We start from the raw sequence: 25,509 nt of genomic DNA, 5'->3' as shown, positions 1-25,509 counted from the left end.
ACGAGCATTACATTTGATGGGGAAAATGTTTTTTCAAACAGTAGACTGTGCATATGTTTGGTCTAGACCTGCTCTATATGTAAAGTGCCTTGATGTAACTTCATTAGGATTTGGCACTGTACAAATAAAATCTGATGTGATTTTTGATTTGATTTGATGCATAAAATAATGAGTATCACCGGTAAATGATAAACTGAGTGAGTCTGACATTTGTATATCCTTGCATCACATGAAGTGGCTGCTCATCTTGAACTTTTGAGATGAAACTGTTCATCCACACTACAAATACATACCCCTGATGTTTCATAGACCTACAATGGCAATTTTAAGGTGGAAGTGACTTAAGCTTCATGTTTTGTGCTCAAACAATATTAGGATGATTGGTCAAGCAGCACTACCCCGCTCCCCATACAACACACACACAGACAAACACAAACAATTCAAAGGACAATCTGAATAGAATAGTTTATAAACTTCATATAAGCTGATGCTCCCATTTAGAGCACAATGGCTCACTGACTGACTTGATGAGAGTGAAAATGAAAATGATATGAATCATATGCTGTGGCCTTTGCAGTCACTTAATCCGAACACACTATCTACGATTATCCCTTCAATTGAAGTCACATATCATCCGTCATCATCTCTACTGCCACGGAGCATTTGAACTATTTGAACTGAAGGTTCGTGAAAGTCCAAATCTTTCTGAGACAGCTTAATTTGAAATGGAATTCTAAACTGTTCTGTGAATATCAATATGAACTATGTTTTAACAAGATAATAAGAGTCAAATAAAAAGCATAAAAAGGGAAGTATTAATATCAACCTTTAAATAATCTTTTATGTAAAGGGATTATTATTATATGTTCACTAACATGTAAATAGATTTCAATGTCATGGCTAGTTGAGGAATTTTAGGAATCGAACAAGATTGTATCGTGTACTTTCATCCATCCTCAACTGCTTATCAGTTTTGGGGTCGTGGGGGTGCTGGAGCCAATCCCAGCTCACCCTGGACAGGTCGCCAGTCCATGACAGGGCAGATTCAATCATGTGTTCTAAAAAAACTTCTATTAGTATAACTAGAAATTCATGGTTAGTGCTGTCAAATAAATGTATTGACCAAAAAAAGTGCATTATTATTGTATAGTAGTATAGTACAATATAGTAGAATCTCTGTAAATGAAATGCATTTAAAATGCATTCAATTGAATTAATTTAGCATTTATTGAAATACAGTATTTTCCTAGAGGTTACTTAAGGGTTACTTAAATTTTCAACACCGGTCACTCTACAATCAAGGCACTGCACCTCATAAAATATGATTTCATATATGAAACTGTTACATTTACAGAGCTTGTTGCCTTGTTGACAATTTGGGCCAGCATTAAAGGCAGAGTTTGACATGTAGTTTGATACTATCCAGTATACAGTATATGTGATGGAGCACATCTACTTTTGTGCTGTTGGAATGATTCCACCTCCCACTCTCTTGCTGATATTTACCCCTCCGTTTAAACCCCCTGCCTGTCCCTTTAAACTCCCGTCTGTCCTGCGCAGCGCACAGCGCAGTCTGGAGCTGGCTCTGCAGCTGCGCATGCGCCGAAAGTTGCTGCCGCAGACAGCAGCAGCAGTGATTCGGCAGCGCAGGGCAACGGGAGAAAATCTGTCCGTTTTAAACCATGGCGACGTACTAAACGATGCCTTTCGCAGAGGTGAACGGAGAGTAAGTAGTTGTGTCTTAATAACACGCGTGCTGCGCGATACTGTGTGACATCCTCTCAAAGTGTGGCATAAATGTCAGGAAAGGTCTGAGAAGGCAACAATGGGACTGAGTGTGTTTCAGACTGGCTGGCTAGGTTAGCTAGCCAGGAGGCTGGGCAGTCAGCTGGCACACTGGCAACACGCAGGTTTGGAGCTACTACACTGCTCCTCTGTACCGTCTGAGTGTCTGCCCTAAGTCTCCCCGGCTTATCTGACCTCCTGTCAGCCGCACATCTGTGGTCCGCTCCCTGAAGAAGCCGCACATTCTTGTTGAAAACTGGTGTTAACTGAATGAACATGAGCTTGCGTTGCTCATCTGGTTAGCTCGTAGTTATTTTTGCAATTTGACAACAACCAGCGAGGATCATACGAGACTCCCTTTGCCTGCTAAGTCATCATCCCGATGGCACATTGATCGCGGTAGTTTTGGTTAACGTGATGCAGGTAGTTTAGTGGCGCCTGTCGGGAGAAATTGTAAGATCCTCTCCGGGAATAAGCCGGACTGTGGATGAAGTTGAAGTGTGGTTATCTTGTGCTATTCCTGGCTTTCAAAGTAAGGTATGTCTGTCTCTGACTTGTCTCCCCTATCCGACACGCTCATCGGGACGTGCATGTATACATCCAAATTTAGTGTCAGCCGTCCTCAGCCTCGATACAGATGCTGAATGTGCTCTCCGCTCGCCAGCGGCGGCGTGTCTGCAAATAGCACCTCTCAATATAACGGCACAGCAAAGTGTTTCCACCTGCAAAGGCAAGTGTTAAAGGTGATAACAAAAGGTTGACGTCACCGGGCTCATCCTGATCGTGCCGCACAACCTCGACCACTGAGGAGGTGGAGGAGGAGAGCAGGAGTAGTTTCAGAGGAGGGGAGCAGTTTTGGGTTTTGTTTTTTTTTTTTTTCTTTGTTTGGGGTTTTTTCATTTTATTTATTTTTCTATTTATTTGTTTTGTGTTTTTGCCATAACGTCTAATGGTTCGGGTCTGGAAGGAAAAGGTCTATCTCTGATCAAATTTCGGGTATCCTGAGGGCGCACTTAACTAATGGGATCCTATCGATGTTTCTCCCCCTCCGAGCCTGATCTTTACACGGCGGAATGTTAATGTTGCCACAGCCTGTCCGTGTTTTCTTTGGCTACTCTCAGTCCGGCTTTATTGTTGTAGTCGGTCTATAATGACATGGAGCTTGACTGATATGATTAAAATCTTACCGCAGTAAAGCAACACTCCTGTGACTGACCGGACTATGGAAGTGATCGGCTTAACTCTGCACATGGTAAGATGATCAAACTGTGACATGTGGAGAATTACATCTGCATGCATGTTTAGATCTAAATGTAAAAGGCCATTAAACTTTATTTTGCTTAGTTGAGCCTGATTAGTCTGTTTCAGTGGTATCTTGTGCTTACCTAAACAAGAACCTGGTATTACTTGCCCAAAAGTGCAATATTGCAATGCAGTTTTCTTCCCCTACATTTTCCAGAGAGCAGATAATTAAATTTCAGACCATGTTGTCTGGGAAACTTAGGGCCCAAGACTCTCTGCAATTATCGTGTAGAAGGAACTCTTTTTGCATTGGGGTGCTATGTTTCCCAGCACAATGAAGATTAATTAGGTCCTAGAAACAAATGACTGTAAGCCCTTGCCCCATCTGTAAAACACAGTTTGCCTGTAATGACAGCAGCCTGACAGATACCTAGAAAAATGAAAGTAAAGCTTTACTCATACAGTGACATATTGTGATTCCAGGGTGTATATATATATATATATATATGTGCATTTTGCTTAGTATTCAAAGTAATTTTTAGTCATTGAGTTTCAGCTCTTGAATATGCTTACTTTTCTTTAAGTCTGGCAGATAAGCCTGAATGTCAGGAGCATCTAGTTGATGACTTCATGTCACACCGGTCAGCATCATAGAAAATTATGATGTTTCACCAAATTGAAATACCACTTGAATGCATGTGTTAATTAGATATCTGCATGGCTTTACAAAGCATCTCTTCTCTTCTGCTTATGTGTCATTTGCTGACTCTTTGACCGGTCACCACAAAGTCACGAGTCTTTGCTGAGGGCACACTGGCAGGAAAGCAAGTTTGCTTTGTTTTCTTTTTCTGGCAACCACTGACAATTATATTGTAACATAATGTTTTATGTTTTGGGCAGTGGGGGTTAATTTCCTCTAAAATGTTTTTGCAGCATCCTTGCTGCTCTAGCCTCTCGGATTATAGCTACAGATGAGGTTAAACTATTGCAGAAAAAAATAGGTATTGTAAAAATCACACACACCTTCGTGTTTAAGCTCACTTGAGTGGAAGCTTTAAAGCCAAGTGCTGAGTAGAGTAGTGTGAATGTAATATGCACACCCACTCAGTCTTCTTGATACTAATCTTACTCTGTCAAACTTTCCTCTCGTAAGCAAACGGCAAAGCACCTATTAGTGAGTGATGATTGGTCTTACAGAGGAAAATCAATCATTGTGAGCACCTTACACTGAAGGCCATATGTTTTTTGTTTTTTTTTTTATCTCAAAAGGTTCTGCACATGACAGCCAAATGGTCTGATTCCCAACATTAGGCTTGTTTCAGACAGCAGTAATAAGAGGATAACATCAAAGCTCTGCTTTATTTCTTAGAGACTTCAGAGCAAGACTGTGAATAACAGATCACAAGGTACAAAGAGTGAACCACAGAACTTGAGCAGCTTTTATGTTTGAGCTGTTGTTGGGATTCACAGGGAGCTCATTAAAATACATTGATTAGTTACAGTCCTGATTCTGTGATTGTTGACTGTGAAATGGCTCGACTAACCAGCATATTTTTGATGCAATGATTTTTCTGTGCTGGAATGAGCTACTTGGCTGATGCTCATTTTGGTTTATTCAAAGCCAGTCATTTGATGTAACATTTTAGAGACGGCACTTGAATTGGAAATGCGTATCCATGCACTTTCCCCAATGCAATACATTTGTTCCTTTCATTTTCCAATGGGGGCTTGTGTATGGTAAATCTCTTGCAGGTGAAGTTTATGTGCATGGAAGATTTTTATTTTCCTCACCCTGGTCATTTTAAACCAACTGTATTTGTTGAATATCATTCATTTGCTACACAAGGCTGCCGCCTTCCTACACCCCGGACACCAGGGAAGAGATTTCCCAGGTACCAATGAACTGTCAACAGGCTCTACCTTTTGCTCATCCAGTCGACAGTGCAGCTGTCAGCCCACACTTACGCACTCAGCCACCTACCATTTGGAAAGACTTTCATTGAGGCCACCCGATGCCTTCTCAGCTCTATGAGTCCGGTTACAGACAGGTAGCAGATGTTTGGTAGCCTTTGTGCAAGTGGGCAAAGTCAGGAGACACAGTGTTAGGGGTCAAACGTAGGTCAGGCTTGGAGTAAAGAACCATCGCCACATGATACATCCAGATCAGGTGTTTGGTACGTCATGAGCAACTTCTGGGTACCTCTGACAACAAGGGACTGACCTGCAAGGCTCAGGCTGTGGGTCAGCTGTTACATGGTATTTAGTTTGGTTCACATGGGCTGCTTAATGCTGTGCTAAATAACTGCAGGCAATAGGGCTGATTTGGTGGTACACTTTGTGTCTTTGTTTGCTATATTTTTGGTCTTCTTTGTGGCTTCTTTTGCATTGATTTGGAGGCTAGCCAACAGGCCCATTTAGGGTAAAAAGCCTTACTCTTGCTGGGTAATTTGTGTAGTCGGCAAACCCAAGGCCTTAAGTCAGGGAGTGCCATAACCTGATGTTGAAAACACCAAGACCAAAGGGCCGTCTGAAATTGTTGTGTCTTCTGCTTGAGGCCAATCAGGGGGAGATCTGAGTCTCTTGGTGACATTCAACGCAAAAGCAGCAGGAGGAACAGGGCTTGGAGCTGTCTCATCAGTCTGATCAGACATGTTAGTGGCAATGGAGACGACAGGGTTGTTTACCCACCTCCATCTCAGAGGAACAGCAGAAGAGCAAGGCAGATACTGTTATCTGTTTATGGCACAAGATAAAGCCGTTTCAATCGGATCACTGACCCTCAACAGACAAACTCCACCCCCAATACCAAGCACTGTGTTGTAAGAGGTTGCCAGGCGAGTCCCATATCACTCTTAAGTAATCCTAATAGTTGCCATTAGCATGTCCGCAGTTATTGGTGTAGTTTTCCAATGTCCATGCCAACTGTACATATCAGGGCATCATTAGCCACCACCAGAGAGGCTCAGAGGGTGACCCAGTCTGCGGGGTCAGAAAGAATGCCACAACAAAGCACTAGTAAAGCGGTGGGGGATATCAAGTGGAGGGAATAGAGGGAGAGTGAACTCAAAGTGTCATAGTTGGCACAGACATTAGATAGAGCTCAGCTACTAGAGGATTAGAGGGAGGGAGGAGGCATAAAATGCTTTTGGCTAATTGGGCTTTATTTTTAATATTTCAGAGGGTTCATTAGAGACTAAACTGGTGAAAGATTTCAGCTTTGGCTACGGTTTAAGGAAGTTTTTGGGACAAACCACACTACAAGAGTAATAGATAATTTTTGTAGCTGTCTTCTCATCCAGCACTGGGTACATTTTAAATTAAAAAGCTTGTTTTGTTTTTCTGAAGTTCAGTTAAATTACATAATGGCACTTCCTTACCTGTGTTTCTTACCAGTTATTTGCAGTATTTAAAATCCATTATTCATTGCCAAGAGAGTAGTTGTTTGAAAGATTTTAAAAACTCAGTTTTTCATTTTTTCTGATTTTTAACTGGACACAGTAACCTGCAGGATGGATCACATAATTATCATTTCCCAAGTGACAAAGCAGTGAATTTATCTGAAGGCCTGGCTGCTAAGAGCTCTACTGGGGACGAATGAAGGCTGCTGAGGTGAGTGGCCACTGAAAGGCACTTTGCCATGACCGTACTCAGTTTATCATGGGTTGCAGCACTTCTCCAGGCCTCAGTGTGTGGGTGTGTGTTTTTTTTCTTCTGTGCGTCCAGTGTAGCAGAGAGCAAGTGGCACACAGAATGGGGCCCTTTATAACCTCCTAACCCTCTGGTCCTGTTTGCAGCCATTGTTGGCCACAGTGAATGGTATCGCCGTGCCTTGAAACGTAACCAGATGACATTCTTCCTGTTGTTCAAAAGGGCCCAGGGTTATGTTGTGAAAAGCGGCTGAAAGGATGGGCTAAGACTGCGACCTTCAGAGGCTAATCTCTGGCATGTCATTCACTGCCTGTTTGAACCAAAAGCAGACTTTTCTGTCTGATAGCCATGCACTAAGTCAAACTAAGCAGGTTTTCTTCTTGTGTGGGGTTTTTTGTGTGTGTGTGTGTGTGTGTGCGTGTGTGTGTGTGTTACAATCTGAAAATGGTCAAGTTAGTTGGTTGTTTTGTTTTTCACTATAAAGCAACTACAGGGTGTCGCGCAGGGGATGAGCTGAATCGCTATTCCAGACAGACAGCGTGTCTGACACCTACATTGTCCAAACAGTCTCTCCAGCCGGTGATTGAGCCCTCTGTACACAGACATGTGGCATCAGCAGCCCCTCTGTACTGCATGCTGAATACCACCACTGCTGTGAAAGCAGAGGAGATGAAATGCACTTAGTGACACAGTAAACATCGGTGCAGCTCTTAAACTAGCTTACGTTGTTTGTGTGTTCTCCTCTCTGGTGTATTTGCTGTCTTCAGCTGACTGCATTTCCAGGAATGTGCAGAGACACAGTTGTCGCTCTGCAGGCAATTTTGGCTGTAATCACAGTTCATAGTTGAATTCTGTAGTTGGACTCAAATGAGCAACAATCGCACAGGAGTAGTATTATTCTCCTGAACAAGATGATCACCCTTGACATTACTTTTTTGTGAATGGATGTAATCTATCAATAGTGCTATGGCCTTTTTTCCCTTGCACATTAAATGGTTTGCAACTTGCACGTTAAACTATTAACCACAACTTAAATGTCTGACACTATTTGCAAAATAATACATTGTTGTTACACACTTAGTCTACACCTTGACTCTCAAAACTCACTCCACCAGATGCTTTAGTCCACAGTGAGAATGGGTCTACCATTAATGTTCAAGGGGCTTTGCTTTTAATCACATTAGAATACACTTAAATGGCATTGAACTGTCTTTGTGTCTGTTTAAATTATCTCTGAGAGCAGATCTTGGGGTTTTCTCCCTTCTACCAGTGAATAGCACTCCTGCTTCCTGTGTTAGCTCTCTGCCACCTGTATGAGGTTAAAATGAGGGTCAGACCTCTTGCTGGATTCTGTTGTTTGGGGCCCCATTTTTCAGGAGCTGCTTGTGGTGGAGGAAAGAAAAGCTGTCAGGTTTTTAAGGACTCTTTTGTCAGACATCTTTCAACGATAAATGATTGGCATATCTCCTGCCATTTCTCCCTTTTGTTTGCAGCCATTGAGTTCAAGAGCAAATAATGAAATTGACCATTATGTGTGATGTGTTTGAAGCCTGTGTGTGTGTGTGTGCGCGTGCATATGTAAAAAGGTGAGGTTGTTTACAAAGGAAGCATTGAATTAGAAAAGGAAAATGTCAACTTTTATCATGCTACTGCACAACCATTTTGCATTAGTCAGAAAATATCCCCTGAAGTAGTGTAACATCCGCAGAATGTGATTGAGATAGAGAGGGAGACGGGGTGGGGGCACAGGAAGTAGGGTGGGCCACAATTTGAAAGGCATACTTGAAAATACTCATGTGTAAAGAGTCCTGAGGCAGGTCATGTTGCTGTGTGACAGAGGAGCATTCGTCTTGCTGTCTATCTGACATCCCAGGGTCTCATTGCACAGGTTTGCCTGCGCTGCATGTCGGCTTTCTGTAATTAATAGCTAGTAGCCCCCTCACCCCATCGAGAGACCAGGTGCTGCTTAGATCTGCCCTGGCACAGAAATACAGCAGATTCGCTTGTCGTGGGTTTTACTATTATTGGGGTAAAACTCACAGATGTCACCAACATCTTTCTCACTTTGTACATCTCAGCTGACTGTGTACATATAAACACACAGTCCTAGACCCAAAACAAAGAGATGCTTAATCATTACTGTGAATTTTAATGGTCCACTGCTGATGGGTAGCATGTTGGTAAAAGATGTGGTTCATTTAGCCTACTTTGTGTCAAGCACCATTGTACTCATGTCCTGTGCTGTTTAGCAGAGCTTGCGGCCCTGACAGATTGCCATCCCGATGGGGAGATTTACCCAGCCAGCAGTGCCTGTGGCACTGACACCATCATTAGGCTTTGATCAGCTGCAGTCTGCAAGGAGAAGAAGAGAGAGTAATATTCTTGATCTAATTACTAGGAGACATTTCAGGCGGTGTAATGTGTGATTTAACCTCTTGTCAGAGGCTATAAAAGGAAGCTGGGTTAATCTTCCTGGCAACCTCTTTTCCACGCAGGGGAGAGTGCCTTTAAATTTCCATTTCCCATGAACTGGTAAAAACCACTGTGCCAAAGCACTATGCTGACATGCTACTGCGGACTTTCTACTTGAAATCTCTCAAGGCAAGCGTTCCCTGACCTTTGAATGTTAGCAACAGCTGGCTCACAGGAATTTGTGTGCTATGTGCATTTGGAGAATTGCAAGTGGACAAAAAAGGTGTCCTTTTGACTTCTCTATGCTTCCTGAAAATGGATTATTTTGTAGCCTCTTTTGTTTCTCTCTTTCATTCTTTCTCACCATCACCACCCACACACTGCAGCATGATGAGTGCAGCAGACTTAATTGAACAAATAGATCGTAAGTGGAATCAAGGGATTTGGGTTAATCAGTCAAACATAGTTAAACAATTCTTTGGACATTCAGGGATTAGTTTTGCCCATATTGAGCTCATCAGAGCCCATTCTCCCCAGTGCTGGCTGGGCTTTTAGGGCCAAGGGCCATGGCCTCTTTGGCTCCATGGAGAACCACACACACACCCCTCAGCATGCTCCATTGCCTCTGAATTCCCCACCACTCTCCTCTCCCTTTGTTACTGAAGACAATTGGAATGATGGATTAGCAAATTAAATGTAGACCTTTCTATTCATGGCCACCCCAGCTCAAAGTCTCATTCACTGGATCTATCGCAAACCTCCAACGCGGTGAGCAGGGTCACTGTATGTCTGTCTAATTCCTTCAGAAAAACATTCCTTCTTTTACCTTTAAATACATTCTGAAGATCCCGTTCACTAACTCTTTCCCAGCATAAAAGCTCTCAGTATCTTGTTTTCACAGAATGACTTCCTGTACATTTTCTACCCCTTTTATTACTCAGTGCTGATCTCACTGATAGGAAGTGGCTCTGATATGATGATGTGTCATGTTGGCAAGCTCAGTACACAGCTGCAACCAGCCTGAGCCTGCTTGAAATTACCTGTGTCATTGTTCCCTCTGTGTTCCTGCGAGCGGAGCACTGACCCTGCTGGTGCCTCAATTCCCTTTAAAATACCTTCATCTTATTTAAAGTTCAGCTTTGTTTATTGTCTATGTAATGTTGCCCTACTGGTTTAACTCTATAATGCCAGATCCAATACACAATGGGCAGAAAATAAAACATTTTTGAATCTAAAGTTTTTATTTGGCCCTTTAACAAAATGTAAAAAAATAAAAAAATAAATAAATAAATAAAAATCATCATCATCGGGCATTACACCCAATTCCAGCGATAACAAGAACTTTCTTTCTTGGCCATTTGTAACATCTGCGTTTTTATATCTGCATTTTAGTTTAGTTTTTTTAACTACCTTTTTGCATCCCTTTTTCTTTTATTTTGACAAGGGGATGGTGTCATAAATGCATATATCAAATATGATATGCACAGCATTATAGGGTTAAGCAGCTGCTTTAATACAATGATGATGGTTTACTTGAATCCTAATGTCAGGACACAAAAGCGTCACTAAGATGAATGTTTTAAACAAAATCATCCTCACAGTATTTCTGCAAAACATACTGCTTTCTCCTACAAGTGCAGCTGAAAAATTGACTGATCCAACAAAAGTTGACAGAAATATCTATTTTGAGTTAAATTGAGTATTTGTTAAATTATTTTAGAAATAGAAATGTCAATATGATCTTCTCTTCTTAAACGACTCATTTATCTTACTGTTAAATTTCAGTGTAATCCAAGTTTAATTGTGTGTTTTCAAAGTTCAGTTTTTAAGCCCAGGTCTTTCTCAGTTTTCCCTGCTAAGCAGTTAACACAGGCCCCTGCTGGCTCTCTCCCTCTGCCCCACAGTCCATCCTATAGTGCAGCAGAGAGGGTGTGGGTGGGGGGTGGATGGCTGTGCTCTGTAGAGACTCCAATTAGCAAGACTAGCAGGCCCGCTGAAGGTCACTCCCTGAGCTTTGGTGGGGGGGGCGGGGGTTGGGCCAGTCGGAGGCAGCACTGGGAGTAACCGGACTGAGACACTCAGCCGGACCTCAGAGTTCCCACACAATAAGCAAACAGCAGTTTACATACTCTGCGTTTTTAGCATTTCAGTGTTGGGAAAAAGTGTCTCAATATGTTGTTTAAAGGTCAAGTGTTCTCAGAGGTCTGTCATAGTATATTGTGGCCATATCTGAAAGACCCATTTGTCATTAGCTCCAAAGTCCCCTACTTCATCAGCTCATGTCTGGTGTCGGCTATCTAGGCCTGATTGATAGCTCTGTCCTTATTGAAGGGAATGGGGGTCGATGGCAAAAAATTTGCTGCTGGGTGCATTAATGCAGTGTTCAATGGCATAGACCTTTGAGCATGCCTCATCAGTCTTGAATCATTGGACGGCCGCAGGAGATCTCTGTGAGCGGGCAAGATACAAGAAAGAGAGAGAGAAAGAGAGAGGGAGAGCGATAGAAGGAGTTTTTATCAACTGAGCCAACTCTATTACTCATATGACTCTATCTCACTGGTACAGACTAGAGGAAGAGATTGAATATTTTGATTTAAGGTCGATCCACAAATATCCGTGCTGCGGCTGTTACTTTGAGTAAAAAATGTATTTGTTAAAGATAAATTCTTGTATTGATTCTTTTATCTTTGATCGGCCGTGGCCAAAGCAGAAATCTAAACCACAGTTATGGGTGGATATCATAAATATAGTAAAAAAGCCATATAAATAAATAGATACAATATGTTTTCTTTACACCAGTGTCAATGTTATGTGTTCAATACATATATTTGCTCTTGCAAACAGTTCACACTAAAATGTATAGACAAAACCAATACATTAAACAGCGACAAATAGATTCATCACTGATAGCTCACAGAACTCAACATATTACGATACTCAGGGCTCAAAAGTATTTAGGTTCGATGTTAAACTGAACTGAATCCAAATCCACCCAAACCAGTTGACAAAATTGGAGGAAATGGTAAAATGATTTTTGTATATTTTAGATGTCAATCCAGTTTGAGAAGAATATCAGAGCCCTTTACCAAAGAAACAGACAAAACTGTTCAATCAATCAATCAAAGAGAGCACTGTGGTTGTTATGTGACATCTGGCGTAATTGTTTGGTGATGTGGCGATTGCTTTTGTGTGTTAAACTGGTACCTGTGTAGGAGTAAAAATTTGGTGCCATGACAGCACCAGTACACAGCAGCAGTGTGTGTAGGCTCAGACAGACAGACGGAGGGCCTGGTGAGCCTGGGAGGGCCAGATGTTCCCATGCAGACACGGACGTGAGATGTTTGCCACGCCAGGCCTGTGTTTGCCTGGCTGTCCACAGAGTCACAGGCAGGTTTCCCATTTCCCGAGCCGGTGTCTGCTGGGGAGAGAGCTGGGGTGGAGGGGGTGCTCACATAAACACAGGAGATGTAGAGGAGACCACAAATGTCTTGTGTGTTGCCAGGGGCAAAAAAAAAAAGAAATCTTACACTGTCCTGTCCGGTGGAGAAAGATCTCTTTTATTCCTCAGCTGCTCTGTAGGTGCAACAGCGACTCGTTTGGTCTCGCTGGAGGCCAGACTGAATGTCAGAGGTGCCACGGAGGCAGCTGACCTTACCAATCTTCCATAGACACAGGATGGAGGCAGATCAGTTTTTATTGAACGCACACAGCAGGGTTTGCTATTGGCGTGTGGGGATTTTTTTTTGACATGTTGGGCTGCACTTCTCAATGCAGCAGAATACTCTCCCAATTTATGTACATCACATCCCTCAGATACATACCAGCTCTACTTCAGGTGAATGTTATTTAGAGTTTTTTCTTTGGCCTGTATTTAAAGCCTGCCACAGGACCTTTATATACTAACACTAAAAAAAATAAACTGTATATAAAATAACAGAGTTAAAGATTAAGCTCTGGCTCACTCAAATTCTTTGGGGAGCTAAATAATTGAATGGCGCTGAGTTATTACAGCATCTTAATTTTTAAAATTGATGGTATTCCTACAGATGAAGACACTGTTCATACTTTCATGATCACAAGTCTTGCTTAAGATGTTCTGGTGTCTAAACTAATAGTAAGCAATATCTAAAGCATCACCGCAACATCACATAGGAATACTAATGGTAAATAAAAATAAAAGATTGAATTGAGTGAATTTTCCTGCAGAATTGGGTCGGACAAGAGTCCAATTAAGGTTTGTGTTTGTGTGTGTGTGTGTGTGTTAGTGTGATAGAGTGAGAGAGAGTAAGAGAGAGTGTCTGCACATGCACTGGTTTATATACAGCTCATACGGGAGGGAAGGCAGTTAGTGTAATGACACAGAAGATAAATCTCAGCAGGCCTGTGCAACACTGGAAGCTGGTCTTGTGCGTTAAGCCCTTTTAGGATGATTTGTGAGACTCAGTGCTTGCACAGTTCTGCCTGGCAGAGCTGCTCTGACCCCCAGACCCCCCACCCCCCTACCTTACATCAGCTCAGCTACACTCACAAAACAGGCCAGACCTGGTTAATGCTAAGTCACTGTTATGGGTCTGGGTCAGACGAACGCAGGGACATAACTTTTTTTTGTGTGTTCTTGTTAACCACATGTCAATAGCAATGTGCTGGAAATACAAGAGGAAGTCATTATTTCTGCATTGTGTGTGTGTGTGTATGTATGTATACATATATATATGTATACATGCACTTGTGTGTAAGATGGAGAAGGAGAGATGGGGGAACAGCTGCATTGATTTGGTTTTGTTTGCTGAGTACTCAGAGCAGAAATGTAAGCCGTGGGAACACCTGGAGAGAGAGGAAAATGGGAGAGGAGGAGGTGGTAGTGTCAGCTCTACTTCTGGCTCTGTACCAGGCATACATACATGCACGCACACACACCTCTGTGTGTGAGAGTAGCCTAGGATCCCAATCAGGAGCACTTAACAAAGCTTTCCTCTTTCTCCCTTTAATCGCAGGCTCAATTTGTCACTGGGGTGTCCAATTTCTGATAAGCACTTTGACTGAGAGAGGCAAGGTGGGTGTGGGGAAGAACACAAAATGGATGCACCTGCTAACAAATGAAATCAAACCACTCCATCTTCATTTCCCCTTTTTCCGCCAGCTGGAACAAAGCTGCCGCGCTTTAGCTCTCAGCACATTGAGTTATTTCCCACTAACCAGGCAGAAGGCCTGGCTGACTTACAGTCAAATAATTAGAAAAGGCTCAGAAGTCTACTTTTAAAACTGTGATGGGCAAATGGGCCCAGTTTCAGACCTAAAGGGAATTAAATGTACATTAGCTAGCTAATTGTATTTTTAGATGATTTATTTTGTATGACTTTGGGAAAGTGAAGGAAATAGATTTGTTATCAGAATAATGGGGCTCTCAAGATTTCCATAGTTCACAGATAATTTTAGGCTCATATTTATTTGTATCTTGAATATCTTTACAGAACATTAGTGCAACATAGGCTTATCTGTTTGTTGTAGGTATCACAACTAAGAAATTTAGAACTGGGCATGGAAAACCAGCTGCCTCGAGTTTGTCTAACTCTATCAATGTGCAAAATCTGACACACACAGACAGAAGACGTGGTGTAGCCTCCGTTGTTTCTGTGTTGTTTTAACATGCCTTCATGCCCTACAGTAGTTCTATACAAAACCACAGTCTGGTATTTGACACAGGCACATGTGACTTAGTGCATAGTTGTCTAGTGCGATATGGGGAAATGTGCAGATAACACAGATGTTGTAGAACCATTGAGGACATTAAAAGCTCAGCATTGATCTATATATGTATGAGCATCATCTCTAAAATATTTTCTGAGAAGCTAGAGAGTTCTTGTATGGTGTTTAATTCCACTCTTTTCATTCTCAATGTGTCTCCACTGTTATATCATAAACACCAAATTAGTTTTGTCTGGCTAAAGGGATTTTTTTATTCATTGCCCTCACAGGATAGATCGTATTGTTCCCTTGACCTGTACATAAGTGAAATCTCACAGCCACTGGAGGAACTTCAATGAAATCTGGTAAAAGAAAGAAAATATGATGTTCCCTCAGGATGAACTATAATAACTGTAGTGATCACTTTGGGGATGCTCAGGCAAGCCTGGTAGCACAGTAAACTGAGTTGGACCTGGAAAAATTAATTGTCATTTTCATGTTAGCATTGTTAATGTGTGCATGTCAGTATTTATGTGTCATTCACCAGCATGTCCTGCTGACATTTAGCTATTATAGCTGCAAAGCAGAGTAAGAACGTGTTCATGTTCAGAGAATCCTTTGAATGTTGTAAAGGATGATTTCAGAGCAGCCTCTGAACTCATTTCATGTGTTAATCATTAATTAGTGTGAAATGTACTATGAATGGGAGTAAATCAAATCCAACCTTTAGCACTGCTTCATGAGATCTTTTTCTTTCACTACATGTCAGATCTTTTTTGCTTCCTCTCTCAAGTGTTTTAAGAGTGTCATGTCTGAGAGTAAGTCGGCTTTCTCCTCACTGAGGCATGCCCAGCTTCTGGCTGCACTCTGGATGGATATTCAGCCGAAAAATAAATAACTAGGCTGGTGCCCCTCACTTTGGATCCCCTCTGTTTTGGCAGGCCATCCACATTGCATTTTCTATCAGGTGTAAACATGTCTGTCAAATGGCGCAGCCAGGGACCTCGGTATTTTGGCATTCATGATGCCATGCATGTGCCGCTGCCAGCACTTTCTGTCTGACCGCCTGACCTTGGCCAGGCTTGACATGACTGAGCACACTTAGCTCCTACCTTCCACATTTGTAGGGCTCTTTGGGAAGCCAAGTGGGCTTAAGTGGCTGCTAGTGAAACTGACCCCAAGTTGAAGAATGGACCTTGGCTTGCTGTCCTCGCAGCACTGATGTAGTGGATGGATAATGACCATGACATTGCTCTGGCAGAGATTGCCCAGCCAGGCCAGGACACTAACTGCCTGATATCTTCTCATCCTCTCATCTCACCACCATTACTGCCATCTTCTCCACTGTGAGCAGCCATGGACATCATCCAAGAGGTCGGGCCACAGACTCCAAACTGCTGATGTAAAGACAAGAGAGAGGGAATGAGGTCACTCTGATAAGATAAGGCCTCATACTTTCAAGTGTGCTTCCTTCTCTTAGTTTCATGGTACACAGCTCCTCTAAGAGCTCTTTTTCTCATGGTCAAGTCAACATTCTGTGTCTGACATGTTTGCAAAGATTTATCTCATGCAGATGTGTACCATGTGTTATTGGCACACTGTCTCTCTTCTCTCCGCCATCTCACCTCAGGGAACTGTCACTTTTTTATCAGTTAGTTACTGAGTGTTCATAACGGACTCATGGTTCTTTTGCAGGCCACTCCCTCCCTCCAAAGAAGAGCAGCTTCAAGTTGCCGTCTTCCTCTCTCCCACACTACTGCAAAGGTTTCATGCCAGTTTTAGTCCTGACATACTGTGTCTTGCAGCTTCAGATACTACTATATTACAGACTCAGTTTGTGCACGAGTTGGATTTAGGCTGATTACTACCACTCCCCGCCCCCACCCACCTTCCTCTTTTTTTTTGTGTGAGATAACACTCTGGGTTGATAAGGGGGGTCTCTGCCCATTCCTGTGCGTCGGGATGTGCTGGAATCATCAGGACCCATTGTGTGAGACTGTTAACGTAGGCTTACATATTCGTGTCCCTCTGCTGGCAGCAGAAATCCTTTTTGCCAGTTGTTGGTAAAGCCTGATGGGCTAATGAAGGTTGTACAAAAGTGTTATTTCTTTGTAACATGTTCAAGAGCCAAGGCTTTTTCCCCTTTCTTTTGACAGAATACTCTGGCTTGGTATTCAAGGGTAAAGAGCTGTTCTCTTCTTCCTGTTTCCTTTCTTTCTTTACCTCCTATTCAGACTACTTGCAAAGAAAAGTAATTTCACTTTCTCTGTCCCTGAGAGAATCAACACAGTGAAGTTGCATTGAATTTCCCCTGCAACATTTTTTCTTGGCTCTATTTCAGACCCATAACCTGGGGGTAAACATGCAATTAAAATAACAGCAGCCTGCTTTCTCATCCACTCTCCTCTCCCTGAGCCATTAGCACAAGCCATGTACAACATGGTGACTTGGTTCTCCTAATTGGTTTTTCTTTTAATTGGTATAGAAAAACTGCTAATATTCAACCAACAAGCAAACATAGTTTCTCATATTATTTTTTTTTTCTTTATAGTTTTTCTCAACTAATATTGTTGTACACAACTCGTTCTAATGATCTTGTTTTTAATGCAAAGTCCTCACTTTTCTTGTGCTTTATAGCTGGTTGGTATTTTAATAGAAAATCTCCCTTACACTTAACCTGATGCTATTCCAAAATTTCTGGCAAATGCAGATCATAGCTGATGGAGTAGATATTGATCAAAGCATCCTGTACATCAGTGCAGTCAGCTGGTCTGATTTTCTAAAAGGCTTCCATCTATCGTGATCCTTCTTCTCCTTTTTGCAATTCTTTTTTTTTTTTTTACTGACAGACAGCTTTTTTTTTTTTCTTTTCCTTTCCGTTTGAGGAACAAAAAAGAAAATTTAGGTCAGCTTTTATGGGAGCTATTTGACACATGACACAAGCCATGTGCAGAACTTGCTCAAGTCCTGCTTTGTCTGGTCTGCCTTTATTTGACTATAATGAAATCCACACAGTTATTCACACACTTTTATTACGGTTCTATAAGTAGACTTGCCTAATCACAGAGGCCCCCCCTTAATACTCTAAGAACCCAGTGGTGTCTGTCTGCATGGGGCTGATAGTGTGAGACGCCTGGCTAAACTCCACCAAGCCAATCCCTGCTTCACAAGCCTGCCCAGCTGGCTCAGCCTTCACAGACACAACTTTGTTTCCACTCAGGACAGGAGGGGCTGTGTCTCTGTATTACAAAGGCTGCTAAGCCACTGAGGTAGACACCTAGTTGGATGGAGTGAGGGTTTCACCCATGACCAGATGGGGCTAAACCCCCTGCTTGTGGTCACAGGGTAATTAGAACTTGATAGATGCCAGCAACGGAGCAAAAAAGGTAACCTCCAACTTTAGTGAGTGCAGTCCCCGTCCAGACTTACACTGTCAGGTGTAGTCATCCTTCTCCTGATACAAACAGTGTAATGTGTTAGGGGGAAAAACTGTGTGGGGGTGTTTGCCTTTGTAAAAAGTGACAGTGTTTAGCGTGTGATGTATATTTGAAGTCTCGGTGGTAGTGCTGCTGATAAGCAAGTCAGTAGATGTCAGGCTTCTGTCTGTCGGGTTTCATCTCCTCCTGCTCGCCGCTGTAAAGCTGAGTGTCAGCTGGGGCATTACCATAGGCTGACCTTTGCCGCTACACTCCCCACTGCACAGTTTTCTGACATTCAGGGGTGCTGTGGGGGAGGCAGGAAGGCGCTGGGTTGGTGGGCCGTTGGCTGTTTTTTTGCCCGCAGTGTGTTGATGTGTGTGTGTTCTTGTGACAAATGAACTGACAGTTTAAGCTGGTGTTTTGTTTGGTTTTTTGAGGATTTTTATTTTTTTATTTATTATTATTCAGGGGAATTTTTCCCAAGTCATTTCATTCTCCTGCCACTGTTTTGCTTTTGAAACGTCAAGCAAAGGCACTTTTGTATTTGATATTTACTTTTCCTCCACCCCAAACCTGCCTGTTGTCAAAGAGATTGTGGTTATCTTTGTGTGAAATCTTGGCACCCTGATAAATGAGAGAGGGCTGGAAATCTTGCCTGCTGACATCAAGGCGCTATGTACCTAAAATCCTTCCAAGGCCGAGGGAAAAGAATAACATATCAGGCCAATTAAAATTAATGCATGGTGACACGCTGAATCGAGGGCAGGGATTGCTGCCATATGGCGGTCCAGGCTGTAAATCAGAAAGCAGGGAAAAGAGAAGGATGAGAGGAGTGGGAGGCTGGGCAGCAGAAGAGTGACACAGCATCAACAGCACAAAACATCCCCAAAATCCTCAGATCTGTTTCAAGACCGCTCCTGCAGCACCCAATGGTCTCACCCTCCCTCTGCCCTTTTCTCCCTTCCTCCCCTCCTGCTGCCTGGCCCCTGCAGCACCCCAAGGTGCAACGCTCTCAGGTATCTGTGTAGAACTGGCAGCTTCATTAAGGCTTGTTTTTTCTCCCCTCACCAGGAGGATTTAAATGAGCTGTCATCCTGACCTTTTTGAGCTCCTGCTTTTTGAAGCAAGTTCAGGCACCACACCACCTCAAATCTGCCACCCGTCTTTCTCCCTTTCCACCTTTCTCTCTCGCTTTGTCACTCTTTCCTGCACTTGTCTCCTCTCCCTGCAGGGGGGAAGACACTTTTAAGCCATCACCCTGCGGCAGACAGGCATGCCAAGGTTGTTTTGTGGGTAATTGCCTCTCTCATAGACACTGTTTTTCTGTGCACACTTACCACCCTCTTCTGATGCGACACAGTAAAACGAGGGGGGGGGGGGGCACGGACTCTGTAGACTAAATTTGCTACCTAACTGTTCTTCAGTGCTGATTAAGCAAGCATCTGTGGTGTTTTGAGTACAGCAGTAAGCCAAGTGGAGCATGGCTAACATTTTCTCCCTCTCTATTACATCAGGTTATTGCACAAAGTGGCAGGCATTTATTGGAGCCATAGCCCTGTTCATTCATTTATTTTCACCACATCCTGAGCTGGCTCCATTGTTTAATGTCCCCAAAATAAAGGCCTCTGTTTAGAGGACTGCAGTATCGATCAGAGACTCACTAACTTGTCAGCTCTAGGCATATTGAGTGTGTTCTTTTCAAGTGTACAGGAGTCATTAATTTCCTCCGCTATGGTCTGGGGGAGCCGGAGAGGTAAAGCACAGGTAGCAGGGCCCAACTAGACTAACATTCAGGGCGAGGAGGAGGAGGGACTCAGTCGATTGAAAGCTGCGAGCCCCTCGGGGCCCGACTGCCCGTTTTACTTCAGCTGTTTGATGTTTAATTGAAGTTGTTATTGGCATCAAATGTCACCTTACCAGATGCTCCAGGTGTGAATCAGTTTCTAATTGAAAGGTAACTATGTCTCCCTCAGCCCTGTGCCTCCAGGGATCAGCCACAGAGTTCTATTAGTCTGGACCCAGCCTCTGTATCACCACACACCATGTGCTGCCTTACAGTTATGTCTGATGCCCCCACTTCTCTCTATCTCTCCCCCTCTGCAGTGTGAGGAGAAGTGTGTGTCCCATGTTGCATTAGTGTCTGTGTGAAATGCTGGCCTGTCTGCCGGGGCCAGGTGACCTCCCCCTCCAGCTTCTCCCCCACACGCAGATGAACACTGGACTTCAGAAATGTAAGTACTCCAAATGTAAGATCTCAGCATACACACTCATACACACATACATACATACACACACACACACATACATACATACACACATACATACATACATACATACATACATACATACATACATACATACATACATACATACATACATACATACATACACACACACACACACACACACACACACACTATTAACTACCACCATCCCACACAATAAACCAAGCTGTTACAATCCTGCTGCCCACCCCACATCAGATCACCATGCCAGCCCTGGCCTGGTTCTCTTCTCCATATCTGTGGTAAAACCAGAGACAGAGTGACAGAGAGAGAGAATATTTAGGAAATTAGGATGAATTGCACCATTAATTTGCTGATGAACAGTGAACTAGCTCCCTTCCTCCCTCCTTTATCGCCCCTAAAGATTGGCCTGGTGCTGTGTGCTCACTGCACAGCGCCATGTCCACATTCATGTGTTACATGTGATCATCTTAGTTACTTTTCACCATCAGGAGGAGTCAGTTACTGTCACACTCACAGACAGACTGTGGCTGAATGGGTTTGGGCTGATGGGCTTGTAATGTGAATGAACATAAGACCTGATCTGTCGCCCTGGTTTATCAGCAGTCAGAATTCAATGTGCCTACATTTTATAAAATTGCATTGTTGTGATTGGATGAGTGGGACAGCCCAACAAATAGAGAGCTTAAATCAGTCATCAGTAGGGAGAGTTGAGACTAGTAGTGCTTGGATTAATGCACAACAGGTTGATGAATCGAAATGGTAAATATCAGTCAGTGTTGCTGTTTTTTTTTTTTGTTTTGTTTTGTTTGTTCCCTTCTGCTCTGTTTTCACACATTATAAGGATTTCAAACTTTTTAAACGTGCAAATGATTGTATATTACCTATTAAATATATTGATGCAAATGCATGAATATATTCATGTATTCATGCATTCTTACTTTGTGTAAAGGTTGGTATATATGGTTCTAATATTTGAATCTTGATCTTAAATTTTGTACTGATACGCTCCTTAAACATCTAAAATCAGTCACTTCCCAGACATTGATTATGATCTGTCTAGATGGTCAGATTTGTTTTTTTTGGATCATAAAAAGTCTACGCCTCCTTTTCTCCTGTCTGTTTTTCTCAGAGTAGGAACTCAGCCCCAGCCTGACCCATTTCTGCAGCAATTTTTTTTTCTGTAAAATGCTCCGGCTCATCAAGACTGTAATTTCAGAATCACAGTAATCAGCCAACCCCCAGGAGATCAGCAAGCGTGAGGGAGTCTGTTAAGTGCCAGCGTCTGTTGCCTCACTTAGGCAGGCTTGTGACATGGTACAGCCATCAGCTAGACTGTTTCTCTGCTCTTCCTTTATGTGACACACTAAGACACATCAGAGCACAAGACGCAACTGGAGTTCAATTTGGTTTTCTGCCCAACACTGTAATCCATTTTGGTGATGGAGCATGCATCCCACTGCACAGCAGTTCCTAGAAGTGCAATTTCAATCTGTTTTTTTCCCCCCTCCTTGTCATTCTTTCATAATGGTTTTTCTTTTCATCTGCTCTTCAAAGTACTATTAACAGACATGGTGTTACATCAAAAGCCACAGATCTGTATTTCATTTACACTAAATTTTTTTTTCAAAGTACCTCAGGAAAAAGCAAACAAAAGATAGACCTGTGCAAACACTATGCAGCCCCTGTAGATCACTTTCTGCATGTCTGCAGGTTGTGCAGCTGTCATCTTTTGAAGCTTTAGTTCCCTGTGCGCTGCTACACAGCCAGAACCAGGCCTCAGCCCTGAAGTAACATCGCCATCTCACTCCTGGCTGTCCACATGACTCATTGTCTCCAGAGCCCCATCGTTTACCCAGAATGGTAGATAATTTGACAGTTTAACTCCAGAAGAGATGTGCTTGACTGCTAGTTGTCACTTGAAATCTTAGAAACACTCCACTAGTTTCCACAAAAAAATGCTGAAAAGAGTTTACATAATTAGCTTCGATTTGTGTTCCCAGTCCCGTATCCTTGACCTCTATCCCTTCAGTGACTCAGTGCACTCTAATGCTAAGTCTTGCATTATAGACTCTTTCTTTTGACACTTCTCCCTTCCTCTATTTTCCAAGAGCTCCAGATCCCCCTCTCTCCTGCGGGTGAATCTGTGCATAGCAGAGTCATTTAAAGTTACGAGCTTGCAGGTTGCTGTCACAGGCAAGGCCAGAGCAGCTGCTCTATTTATCATCAGGGAGTGACTGTAAACAGACGACGGCTGTGAAATGTAAAGGCTGTCAGAGGGGTAGATCAGGTACGCTAAGACTCAGTGGGTCATGAAGAAAATGCCTCATCCTCCAGGCAGGATGACTCAAGTACCAGGAAGTGGCCCTTGGTCCTCGGTTCCTACAGGCAGAACAAACAGTGAGTACAGCTGGACCACTTGGCTGATTTTTCTTTTTTTCCTTCCACATCTCTGTCCCCACTGAGATCAAACACAACCATCTCCTCTTCCTCTTCCCCATAATATTTTTCATTTTTCAAAGGTCTTGTGATTTTGATCTATCAGCATGGGACGCTCTGTTCAAAAGTCTGCAGAAATGTTAAGGAGGTTTTTTTCATGTGAAAAACCATATTCACGTGTCTAATTTGATGCTGAAGCTTGAGACCTAATTTCCTGTTCTTGTGTGAAAATTGCAGTTTACAGCAGCATGAGCCCCTGCCCCCTGCCGCTTAAACCTTGTTCAATGAAAACAGTCGTTTGAATAAAAGAAACCCTAATTAGTGCCTGCTGACTGTGCACTTGTGTTCTTGCTAGCTAGCTAGCAGCGGGGTAATTAACGCAGGGCCAGACTGGCCCCTCTTCCCCATTTCCCTCCCTGGGAACGTGCTTAGCTGGAGATTTGAGAGATGATATGCTCGTAGCCACTAGCAGCCGCCTACAAACTTCAGTCATATCCTCATTAACTCTCCCTTGATGCTTTAAGCTCTTCAACTAATCCAGGTTTCAGGTTAAGGTGGAAATGCTAATAAGCTACACTTGCTTACTAGAACGCATAATCAACAGCTGCCAGCACCCTTACATGTAAACAACAAGAGGTCGATTTTATTCACAGTTATGGGAAACAATTCTAAACAACGGTTTACCAATTTCACTCCACATTTTACAGCAGTCCTGTTGAACCCTTTTTTTGATTAGCTTTTTTCCTCTAAAATGCCTCCCTAAGCTTTGTTAACAATGTCTAATCCCTTTTCCAATTTAATGAATTGGTCAGTTTCCAGACATCGGCATTGCTTTTTTTTTTGCTATTTGCCTGATTCTTACAACTTAAGTATAAAACTCATTATATAAGTGCCAGTGGCGAAGAAATAACTGTTCCCAGTGGCATGCTCACTACTGTTTACCGTTCATGCTTTCTTTAAGTGAAAGCTGTTTTTCGTTGTCTTAAAAGTAGTGCATAGTTGGGTTTTTTGTTGTTGTTGTTGTTTTTAGTAAAGTATATTAAATTTATACATCTGAATCATCTCATGGTGTTCAATAGTCTGGTTCATTTTCTAAGAAGGCAAAACTTCATTTGTGCCTTTCAGTGATAGAGGGATGACTCTTATCTTTTGAGTAGTTGATTAAAAACAGGTCACCGTTTCACTCAGTTTTGTATTAATTACCCCACAGTAACCCTTTCCATGTTTGCTCAGCATGCACCTTGATGTCCCCAAACAGCTTGTCTGACACGGAGCAAATCCTGACAGATGATGTTACCATGTTTTTCATTCATGCCTTTCACAATTCTGGTGCCATCCAGTAGATTCCATTCCGATGAAATGATAAAAGATGTTTTATTCATTGCAACAGCTGATGGTGCTCTCTTCCCACCTACTCAGAACCCTTTCTAGAGCTGCACTGACATAAGGCTTTGACAACAGTTGCAGAGATTGTGCCAGAATCTTACACACTCTAAATATATCTTGAATTCTGATAGCGAACACGTTGATCTATAATATAGTAGTTTTGTGGAGCTTTATTGCCTGAAATGGGATATGTTCTCTAGAATACATAGCCCGGTGATGCTCTGTTAACAAGGTGAGCTAGTTGTCAAGATCAAGCAGTTGTTTTTATTTCGACTATGTCACTAAATGGCATCATCTCCAACAAGGTCGTTCATCATTACCTGTGTTTGTTCATTTCTCCATTTTAGTTTACCCTGGTATTTATTCACAGACAGACATTAGGCATCAGTGATGTCGGGTGTCAAGCTCCAGATCCTTGGCCCAGACCCCGGCATTAATGAGGCTGCCATCAGCAGGCTGAACACTTAGTCACAGCAGCCCCCTGTGTGCCGCCCCATACCAGCCCTGCACATTGCTGCCCATTGTTTCCTGTTCACAAATAAAGCATGAATTAATTAGCCAGTTGGCACAATTCTTGGTGCCGCAGTGTCAGCACTCGCAGTTCAGCCCCATCCCTCATCACTCAAGCCCAGTCCGCCTTCTGTGAGACTGAGCCTAACATTTACGGCTGCATGAAACTGCAGACCTCTGCCAGCAATTCAGACATTTCAAGTTACTGCTCACTCGACAACAGAGAGAAGTCGCTGTAATGATGATATCTATTTTACCTGCACCTCCACAAAACTGTTAAAACAGTGAGTTGAATCTCACTGGGTGACTAGTGATCCGGGCACTTTGTGTCCATCAGTCTGACAGTTGTGGTGTAAGTGGGTCAGACTGGCAGAGCCGAGGTGATCAGGCAGTGAGATGGAGGAAAGTAGGGAGATGAGCCCGTCACTCTCTTAAACGATTATCTCCGACTTTTACTCATGTCAGATGAGTGGAAGTGAGCACACTTGTGTGAAAAATCTCATATGTGGCAGACTGAAAACAGGTACAATGTGCACAAAACACTAACACATTAGCCAACACCTGCATTTTGGACAGGCTCATGAATGAAGTACATGCTCACACATGCACAAACACATAATCATGTACACATTGTCACTTTGACATTGTTAAATTTAACCACGGTGCTTAACAGTTATAACAAATGTCTGCAAGGTGAGGCCTGGGAGGTGTTCCCGCAGATCAGAGATGCTGCTGCT

General features: G+C 42.8%; 1 protein-coding gene across 5 annotated transcripts in view; it reads left to right on the top strand.

Annotated features, from left to right (window-relative positions):
- Window positions 1-25,509, top strand: part of fam222ba (family with sequence similarity 222 member Ba) — a 33,495-nt gene that overhangs the window by 3,724 nt on the left and 4,262 nt on the right. The window contains exons 1-3 of one of the 5 annotated variants that reach the window (XM_029519374.1): window positions 1,665-1,726; window positions 2,978-3,037; window positions 20,295-20,422. In XM_029519374.1, coding sequence (XP_029375234.1) covers window positions 20,341-20,422 — 82 coding nt within the window. In that variant the 5' untranslated portion in view covers window positions 1,665-1,726; window positions 2,978-3,037; window positions 20,295-20,340. Of the gene's footprint in view, window positions 1-1,608; window positions 1,727-2,977; window positions 3,038-6,126; window positions 6,333-6,525; window positions 6,637-20,294; window positions 20,423-22,074; window positions 22,838-25,509 lie in introns of those variants that run through there. The other 4 variants (XM_029519373.1, XM_029519372.1, XM_029519375.1 and 1 more) reach the window with 4 other exon arrangements.

Source organism: Echeneis naucrates, chromosome 14, assembly GCF_900963305.1.
Source record: "Echeneis naucrates chromosome 14, fEcheNa1.1, whole genome shotgun sequence".
NCBI classification, from domain to species: Eukaryota; Metazoa; Chordata; class Actinopteri; order Carangiformes; family Echeneidae; genus Echeneis; species Echeneis naucrates.
The sequence above is the reverse complement of the archived record's forward strand: the minus strand, read 5'-3'. Positions and strand labels throughout refer to the sequence as shown.